This window comes from Panicum virgatum, chromosome 4K (assembly GCF_016808335.1).
Source record: "Panicum virgatum strain AP13 chromosome 4K, P.virgatum_v5, whole genome shotgun sequence".
Taxonomy (NCBI): Eukaryota; Viridiplantae; Streptophyta; class Magnoliopsida; order Poales; family Poaceae; genus Panicum; species Panicum virgatum.
Window position 1 is genome coordinate 29,030,044 of NC_053139.1, and position 9,323 is coordinate 29,039,366.

The 9,323-nt window shown below is 40.5% G+C and overlaps 1 protein-coding gene across 1 annotated transcript; it reads left to right on the forward strand.

Annotated features, from left to right (window-relative positions):
• Positions 1-1,966: 1,966 nt before the first annotated feature.
• Positions 1,967-4,672, forward strand: LOC120702097 (protein FAR1-RELATED SEQUENCE 5-like). Its single transcript, XM_039985864.1, has 3 exons — positions 1,967-2,229; positions 2,338-4,415; positions 4,509-4,672. The coding sequence occupies exons 1-3, from the start codon at positions 1,967-1,969 to the stop codon at positions 4,670-4,672; spliced, it is 2,505 nt and encodes an 834-aa protein (XP_039841798.1).
• Positions 4,673-9,323: the final 4,651 nt, after the last annotated feature.

Consider the following 9,323-nt stretch of genomic DNA (forward strand, 5'->3'; position numbering starts at 1 on the left):
GGCGTTCGATGGCGTTCTGAGTGGCCTGCCGACCTTAGAGCAGCCCTAGCTCCATTAGCTCCGACGGGGTCCCTCCCGAGCTCTTGGTTCTAGGTCTTCACCGTCTTCCTGGAGTACCGGTCTGACCAGTCCGCTATACCGGTCTAACCGGTCGGCGCAGGGAGGCTGCTGATGTTGATCGTTTTGACGATCTTGCTGCGGGTTCTAGCGTTTTCGAGTGCGTTGGCGCAATTCTGTGTCAACACTAGCCCAATCGCCTTTTGAGGCACAAGGTGCCATATGTCTTGCAGGAGCCATCATCGGGCCCCAAATAAGCGACACATCAACTTTCCTTTTCATTGAACTGACGTGTATCGATTTGAGCAACCAGACTCACCCCCTGTTTGGAACCAAACTTTTTTCAGAAGTCCCTATTACATGAAAAGGAATCTTATTATTTTATAATATTAAATAAAATCTGTTTATAAATGTTTTTTGACAGTTGAGTGTTTTTTCGCGAGACAAATCTAATGAGCCTAATTAATTCATAATTTGCTACAGTGATGCTACAGTAACATCCGCTAATTATATATTAATATACCACATTAGATTCGTCTCGCAATTTAGCCCTAGTGTTCTAAGTTAGTTTTATAATTAATTTTTATTTAATACTTCTAAATACTAAAAAGTTCCAGGTACTACCAAACAACCCCTCAGCATGGACCATGCCGCTGCTATCACTCTTGTTTTTTTTTAGGGCATGCTATCACTCTTGTGTTGTGATGCGTGTATCGTTAAAAAGCTTACTCCAGTTCGATGACTGGTTGTTGGGTTCTATGCGGGGTAATAAATTGCCTACCATATCTATTCAAAATAGTTTCCCACCTTATTAATTTTGTTTCTTTCTCCTCCTTTATTTTTTATTTCATTCATATTTTGTTCCTGGTTCTTTTTGACTTCTTTGTTTATTCTTTTTAGCTCTTAGCTTGTATATATTTTTTTTCTATTCATTCCCATCCTTCTTTCCTTTTTTATTTTTAATCCTTTGATCTGCTGTATATGGTTGAAAAGCGTGCAATTGATCACGGACGCACATATGGAATGGAGATATTTTTTTTCTTTCTTGCTATTTCTTTTTGTTGCGAGATTTATTTTTATTCATTGTCTTTATTTTTTTCTTCTCTATTCCTTTCCTTGTATATATTTTTGTTTTTTTCTAATCATTGTATATATTATTTATAGGCCCGGATAACTTACAGCCGGCTGTAAAAACATACTTTCGTACAGCCTTACTACTTTTGGAAAAAAAACACAAAACTGCCTCCTTCCTATTTTGTCTCACCCGGCTGCACCCCGGCTCACTAGCCTTGGCGCGGCCCATTTTACTCGTCCCCTGTTGCGTGCTCTACTAAATAACCCAGCAGCAGCAGCCGCCGGTACATACAGATTTACAGATGCACAGGGATAAAAAAATGTCTATCGCCTAGGGGAGGCGACGGCAACAAGAAACAAGATTGCTCGGCACAGATTTGTAGCAATACACGTAATTTAGAAGTGAAACTGAGAAAAGGTACGTTATTAACAGATTGTAGCAGTCGAAGAAAAAGATATGTTGGGGGGCATTAGTTTGCACTGCATAGATTGGGTTTTTTAGGGTTCTAGCCAAGATCTGAATTGCCTACTCTTTAATCTCTCCAGTTTGCTTAGTGTACCAAATGTTGCTGCAGATCTAAAAAGGATAGGGTGTGGATAACTATCATGAACGCTGGTGAAAAAAGATGGTTGCATCTCCAATAATCACCGACCATCCGTTTGCACTTCTCAGTTGCACCTTGTTGTATGCTGCAAAAAAAAGGATGTTGAACAAGGGAATTGTTAGCTTTGTGATAGAAAATTGCTTGACAAAATTGTCTACTATGCCTTTCTATAATCACATTTTTGCTTGCTGGTTGTCCATTTATCCATAAAAAATTTGTTTTCAGGCACCATGGATTTGAATGAGTTCCCCCCAGGATTTGATTATGATTTTCTAGATGAAAGCATTGCAAATCCTTCCTACTGTACCCAGGCACCCTTATGTGATGCGAGTTTGCGGGGCAGTGAGCATAACAATGCTAGCAATGATCTTTACAACCAGAATAACAGCGACAATCAAAATGCTAACACTTGTTCTCTTAACAACCCAGAAGATGATGCTGCTCCTGATCAACTCGTGTTGGATGTTACAGAAGAAGTGGAGGAGGATATTTGGTTAATGCCACCAGTACCTTATGAAGGGCAGACATTTTCCAATAAGCAGGAAGCTAGAGAGTTTTAAAATTCTTATGCAAAAAGGATTGGCTTTTCCATTCGTACTAGCTATACACGCTTATCAGGTGTGACAAGAGAGCTGAACAAGGTGCAGTTTGTTTGCAACAGAGAAGGGCATGGGAGGAAACCAAAAGAGTATCAGGCAGCTGCTGAGTCTGATGATAGCAATTTTGATGATGATTGTGAACCTAATGATGGCAATGACAATGCAGAAAAGAAGAAGAAGCTGGACGGTGGTACAAAGAGAAAGAGGGAGAAGATGTTACATACAGACTGCAAAGCTAGGATGGTTGTCAAGTTAATTACTGATAAGTGGCATGTAATTTTCTTTGCACCAGATCACAATCATGATCTTGTTCAGAAACCATCACTCAAAAAGTTCCTAAGATCTCACAAGGGGATACCTAAACCGGAGAAAGATTTCATTGCATTGCTCCATGGATGCAACTTAAGTTCTGGTCGGATAATGCAACTAATGAATGAGTTCTATGGTTCTGCGCAGCTAGTTCCATATGAGGGAAAAGATGTTAGCAACTTCCGTTCCAAGATTCGAAGAATAGAAAAATACAAAGATATGCAAGAAACCTTGGATTACTTTAAGGAACTGGAGCAGCAGGATGCTGAATTCTTCTACAAAATCAAGCTGGACACTGCCCATAAGGTTGAGTGCCTTTTTTGGGTTGATGGTGCTGCAAGGCATGCCTACATTGAGTCATACAGCGATTTGGTTTCTTTTGATGCTACCTACATGACAAACATGTATGATATGCCCTTTGCTCCATTTATTGGGATAAATAGGCACGGGCAATCGTTCATGTTGGGGTGTGCATTCATAAGAGATGAGAAAATACCTAGCTATGTGTGGCTGTTTGAAACATTCTTAGAAGCAATGCAAGGGAAAGCCCCTGTGATCATTATAACAGATCAGGATGCAGCAATGAGGTGTGCGATCGCGCAGATATTCCCCAATACAAATCATAGGAATTGTCGGTGGCATATAATGGACAAATTTTCTAGTACAATAGGCCCTATCCTAGCTGCGGATGAGGAGCTAGAAGAAGACTTCAAGGAATGCTTGAACTACACAGTTACTCCAGATGAATTTGAATCTAAATGGTCAGTAATGGTGAGCAAGTATAGTTTACAAAACAATGAGCATTTCCAGCGCCATTATGCAATACGTAGCAGTTTTGTACCAGCTTACTACATGCACTGCGTTTACCCATTCTTGCAATCAACTCAAAGGAGCAAAGGGTTCAATTCAGTGCTGAAGAAGTATGTAAATCCAAACATGTCGGTTCTGTACTTTGTTAGACAGTACCAAAAGATTCAGGACAAGTGCTTGGTTGCGCAGGATGGGCAAGACTTCAGGACTGATGATAGGGAGAGGAGACGGTGGTCTAAATACCCTATTGAGAAACATGCATCTGTTGTGTACACTAAGAACCTGTTCTATAGATTTTCAAAAGAATTTGAGAAAACCGCTGAGTATGAGGGTCAGTTTCAGTATTTGTTCGAGCCTAACAACAAATTTGTCTATGGCTATGGCAAGAGGACATATATCGTGACAGCTGTGGTGGAGGAAGAAAGCTACTACTGTGAGTGCAGCAAGTTTGATAGAGATGGGATGCTTTGTTGCCATATAATGAAGATTTTGACAAGATTAGGTGTGAAGACTATACCTCAGCGGTACATATTGAAAAGGTGGACACAAGAAGCGATTCCGGAAAATGAGAACACTGATCCTAGTGCACATGTGCCTGCTGATTTCATAGCCCGTGGGATGCCCCTGAACAACAAAAAGACCTTGTGGTTCACCAATCTGTCTACAGCTTTCGCTAGTTTGGCGATTGAGGGCTATGCTTCAAAAGAGACCTACACTATTATGGACGGGCATATAAAGATGATGAGGGCTGAAATAGATGAAATCAAGCAGAGGAAGAAAAACAATGCCCGGAAGGTGCGGGGCAGCAAACGTGCACCATCTGTCTGTGTTTATGGGGATGATAATACAGCTAATATGACTATTATTGCTTCAGCTGATGCACAATCTGTACCTGGTCCTATAGTGCAGAATATTTTATCAGAACATGATACTAATGTAAATGAGAATACTGCTTCAACAGGTATCATTTCTCTGTGAGCAAAAAAAATAGAATTAGGGAATCTGCTGCTGAGTTAGCTAATGTGGGGTGTGATGAAAACTCTCTTTTTTGTAGGAGTTGATGATGCTGCCCTTGTTGGCATCACCAATGATGTGGATGGTGCTAGTGCATTGATGGCAAGTGTTGGGAACCCTCCAAGATCGAAAGTCAAGGGCCGCAAGAAAGAGAAAAGGTTCAAAAAAGGGATGAATGTAGAATCAAAAAGAAAAAACAAGTGAAGTCTCTACAAGAAGACAGATCATAATGCTGCAAGATGCCCGAAGAAAAAAGAAGATGTGGGGTCAGGACCTGTGGCTTTGGAGTAGACAATCTTTTTAGATGAGGTAGGAAAAAAATAGTTAGGTGGTGCTACATAGCATATTATAGTAGAATGTACCCCACAAAAACTATATGAAGTCATGTTAGACAGGAAAAAAAGGTTGAGAACATGCTGCTTTGTGTTGATTTGCCTTTTGCTTTGTAATAAAATGTCGCTGAGAATGGGAAAAACAGCGTACCTAATGATAGAGAACATGCAGCTATGCTTTTTGTATTAGTAGCCTGATGCTTTGTACTTAAATGCTTTCAAGGATGTGAAAAATCACATACCTATGCCAAATTTAAGATGTCTTTCCAGTCTGTGTCATTTTCATCATAGCTGAGCCACTTATGTGTTGAAATCTTCCTTATATTCATGATGTCTTTCTCTTGGAAATGGGGAACTGTACGCCCGTCCCAATACTCAGTATTCATGAGCATGTGGAAGCCGCAGTCGTGGCTATGTATAAAAAATGAGAAAACTGATATGTTAGTAGCATACATGTATGGCAGATTTACTAAAAAAAGGGTGGGCGAGGCAGGGAGGTTACTTGTTTTTCTGTTGTGGGACTGGAATATTGACAAGTTCGTACTCCTCAATTGGGTTGTTTGTGCCATCATAATATATGCTCCACAGAGATTTTATGCAATTGATGATCCTATTACAGCAGTCAGCAAGCTTTGCATCTCCCAAATTTCTCATAGAATCTAGTACTTCAAATCTCTTATTGCGCAGATTCAGCACGATGAGGAAGTAGTGCCCTGAGTGTTCATCAGCCTCAACAAGCTTCTGTAGGACTGGGAATAGAATCTGAAAAAAAAATTGTTTGGCATTATGTTTAGTTGACTGGTGTGGGGGGTGGGGGAGGGGAGAAAACACATATATTTTTGCATGAGTTAGACACACTATTACATACCATTTGCCTGTGATGTAGGTGATTTGTCTCCTTATTAAATACTTGTCCGATCGCTGTCATTCCACTTTGATTGTGTTGCAACAACGTCTGCATGCACGTGTGATGGATCAGACTTAAAAAAATACATTACAAAGAAAACACTAAAATGCCTTAGTAGAGATACTAAATTACATGGAGGGGACTCACTGAAACATATAGTGGGAGTACACGTCTCGTGGCTGCCCTTGTCTTCTTGCCGTTAATGACATATATGCCAATCTCCACAACTGTGTTCTTCATCTTCCCTCTGGGTTTTACCGACTCCACAAGATGCCCCAGTGTAGCGTACGTGGCATTGTAATTAATTATGATTACACTGAAAAAAAAGAGATAGTGAAACAAAAAGTGATATGGTGTAAACCATGTATTGTTTTGATGAAAAATGGAAAAAAGCGACTGTGTGTGTAAGTTGTATAAGTTTATATACTTGCTGCTCCTAGACCTGGTGGCCATTCCTGTGAATTTGCAGACAGCATCATATACTTTGCAAACCTCCTTTGAGCATTTGAATGACATTATCCTTGGTGCAATCTCAACATACGGGGATTGCAGAGCTGCAGCCGTTTTGAATGCTCTTCTTGGGGCAAGTGTGTTCTCAGGTGTGATGGAAGAATCAGCCTCTAGTGATGCACCAATGGATATCCCTCTTGCCTGAGGAGTAGGTTCTGCATTGATGGTCACTATTGTTGACAAATGAAAGACTTGTGACTTGTTGCTTGATGCTTCATTATCATTCTTGCTTGCATGAAGACCTGTAGTTCGTGTGGTTGATGTTGAACCAACTTGGAGCTTTGCCTTCGCTTGTTGATGCTTCTGAATAGCTTCAGCTTCCCATCTTTCATACACCTCAGCTGGTAAGCCATCCAGAGACCATGCAGAACCTTGATCTGTGTGTGACAATTCTGTAATGTTAGATAAAAAATATATTAACTGTAAAAAAAATTATATTGCATCATTATTGCTTGGTGACATGAGTTAGTTTGTCTGATAATGTCAATTAGTTTGCCTATTGAATGCACCATTACTACCTAACATGACAAAAAGAAGGGTATGTAAACAAATGAAATGATAAGGTGAAATAGCACATACCAGGTGGGTCGAGGTGAATTGTGGGTGGTGATGTCTCTGCTGCTTGCTTTGGCAATGTTCTGCATGTTATTTCTACTGGTGGCATGGGCTCTTCAATTGACTCCATTATATCGAATGTGGGGGGGGGAGGAAAATCCCAAGAGGACACCTTGGCACCACTTGAACATTAGCTGTGGCTGTAGCTATTTCTCTGTCCACCTGCTTGCTTGCTGCTGCATTTGTGTTTGCTGGCTTGTTGGGACTGATTGCTGGTTGCACTGCATCTTTGGCTGGAGCACTATCCCTAATGCTGCAGTTTATGTTGCCATTGGTCTTGTCGACTTCATCTACCCTGGTTGGGGGCTCTGGTAGCTTTAACCTTGCATATCTACTTTCAAGATTGCCTAATTTCTTCACTGTTGGAGCCTGTTTTGCTGGTATGTCTGGGGCTATGACTTCTAATGGAGCAAAGTCTTTATATTCACCTGATTGTATCATTTTCAGCCTGCTGCTAAGTGGAACAAAATCTCCAATGTCATCCATGGATGGTTCCTGACCAGCAGTGTCTCTGTGGTTAGGGGAATCATCGGGGCCTAGGCTTAAGCTCTCATTGTCGCTACTCACATCTGGTTCATCCTCAAAGTCCATTCCGAGACTTCCATCGTCGCTGCTCGTATCTGGTTCTTCATCATCTCCATATTCGAGCTCGTCTTCTTCATAATGAGGATCTTCCTCGGTATCTTCTTCATCTTCATGATGATGAACTGTCCTATTTCGCTTCGACCTTCTCAAACTTGGTCCAGCTGATTCTTCTTCATGATTCGCTGCCATTTTTCGCTTAGATCTTCTCGAGCTTGTTGTGGCTGAATCATCTGCTGCAACCATTTCTTGAATGAATGTGCCTAGTGCCTCTGTGACACTGCTGAAAACTTTACTTACAGCTTCACAAATTTTCCTTTTATTCTAAAAAAAGGTGAGCAATAGATATGGTAAATATGGAAAATTGCTTAATGCATAAAGCTAAAAAATCGTTTGCGGGTGCATTGATTTGCTTGCTGGAAAACATTAAAATTGTTTGGGATGTAGAGGATAACTGATTGCTCATGCTAAAAAAAATAGACAAGGGGGGAGGGGGCTTGCTGCACATACCTCTGGGGCCAACTGTCTTGGTGCTTTTGATGTTACAAATCTGCTGATATCATCCATCTGTAGGGCGAATCCCGCCCCAACGGAGTGACATGACTGTTTCAGCTGAAAAAATAGTTATCATGTGTTACGAGAGGGTGGGGGCAGGAAAAAAGATGGAACCAAGAATCCATATGACTGTTAGTTTTTTTCCATACCTTCAATCTGCCAAAACTTCCATCACGGTTTGTGTCCAACTTGATGACCTAGTCCAAGAGATTCCTCGTCCATGCAGCGATCCTTGGTCTACAAGTTGGGATTTGTAAATTCGGAACATCTAGGGAGTCCGTGTACAAAATCTGAAGGAAAATGAACAAAAGGATCAACTAAAGGCAAAATATATCAAATATCAAACTGCACAAAAAATGCCTCTAATGAATCTGAAAAAAAACCTTCACAAAATTAAAACATACCATAAACAGAAGGACACAACCCTTCATAGAATTTTTCTTGTGGATTTTCATAGCTGCAACCTTTAGTTGGTCAACCACAAACTGACACCAGTTTAAACCCTTCACAGCTTTAAGATCAACTAATGCTGGGTAGCATCTGGGGCTGATTACCAAGCCGGTGGGTGGCCACAGGAATGTTGAAATTGCGATCATCAGGAAGGATCTCAAGAAATCTTCATTTGCATTCTTGTTTTGTTTCACCATTTCTAGTACTTGTTCAATCTTGGGTGCTGACCCTTGGATGATGCTATACTTGCTCTGCATGAAATTTATTGCATCAACATCAAGCTCGTATCTCACTTTCCCACCCTTGTTTGGCAACCTAAAAATGTCAGCCACTGAATCTGCTGTGACTGGAATTCTACCACGTCCAGGGAGAACAAGCTCTGAAGATTCGGGATCAAAACAGTGCAGCAGCAGCCAATTGGTGAATCTTGCTGGAATTGTGGAACACTGAATCTGCAGCAGCCCATCAAAATCGATGTCACGAATCATCTTGCGCTGAGGTCCAGTCAACTCTTCATATAACTTGATGAGCCTAGCAGGGGATGCCCTGTTTCTTCGAGACTGCACACATTTAAATGAAAAACATTTGAAATAAAATGAGAAATTTGCCAACATCAGAAGTATTATTGCCTAGATCAGAAAAGTATTATTGCCTACGTCTAAAAACATTACCAAACATTATTAGTATAGCAATATCTGAATGAAAAGTTACCTACTCTGATGAATAAATTTGCCTAGTCATCAATAATATTATTACATCTGAAAAACATTTAATGTAGCAATATTTAACTAAGAAGTTGCCTAATCTAATGAATGAATTTGCCTAAATCAGGATAGTATTATTGTCTAAACAAAAATGTGAAGCATGACATATTAGTAAAAAATGACAGTGTGAAGTAGATATG

What these genes read in the sequence shown, in the direction of transcription:
- LOC120702097 (XM_039985864.1), top strand. Translation starts at nt 1,967, where the DNA reads ATGGATTTGAATGAGTTCCCCCCAGGATTTGATTATGATTTTCTAGAT. An exon ending in GAAGTGGAGGAGGATATTTG is followed by an intron (nt 2,230 to 2,337) that starts GTTAATGCCACC and finishes CATTCGTACTAG; the next exon opens with CTATACACGCTTATCAGGTG. An exon ending in TGAGAATACTGCTTCAACAG is followed by an intron (nt 4,416 to 4,508) that starts GTATCATTTCTC and finishes TCTTTTTTGTAG; the next exon opens with GAGTTGATGATGCTGCCCTT.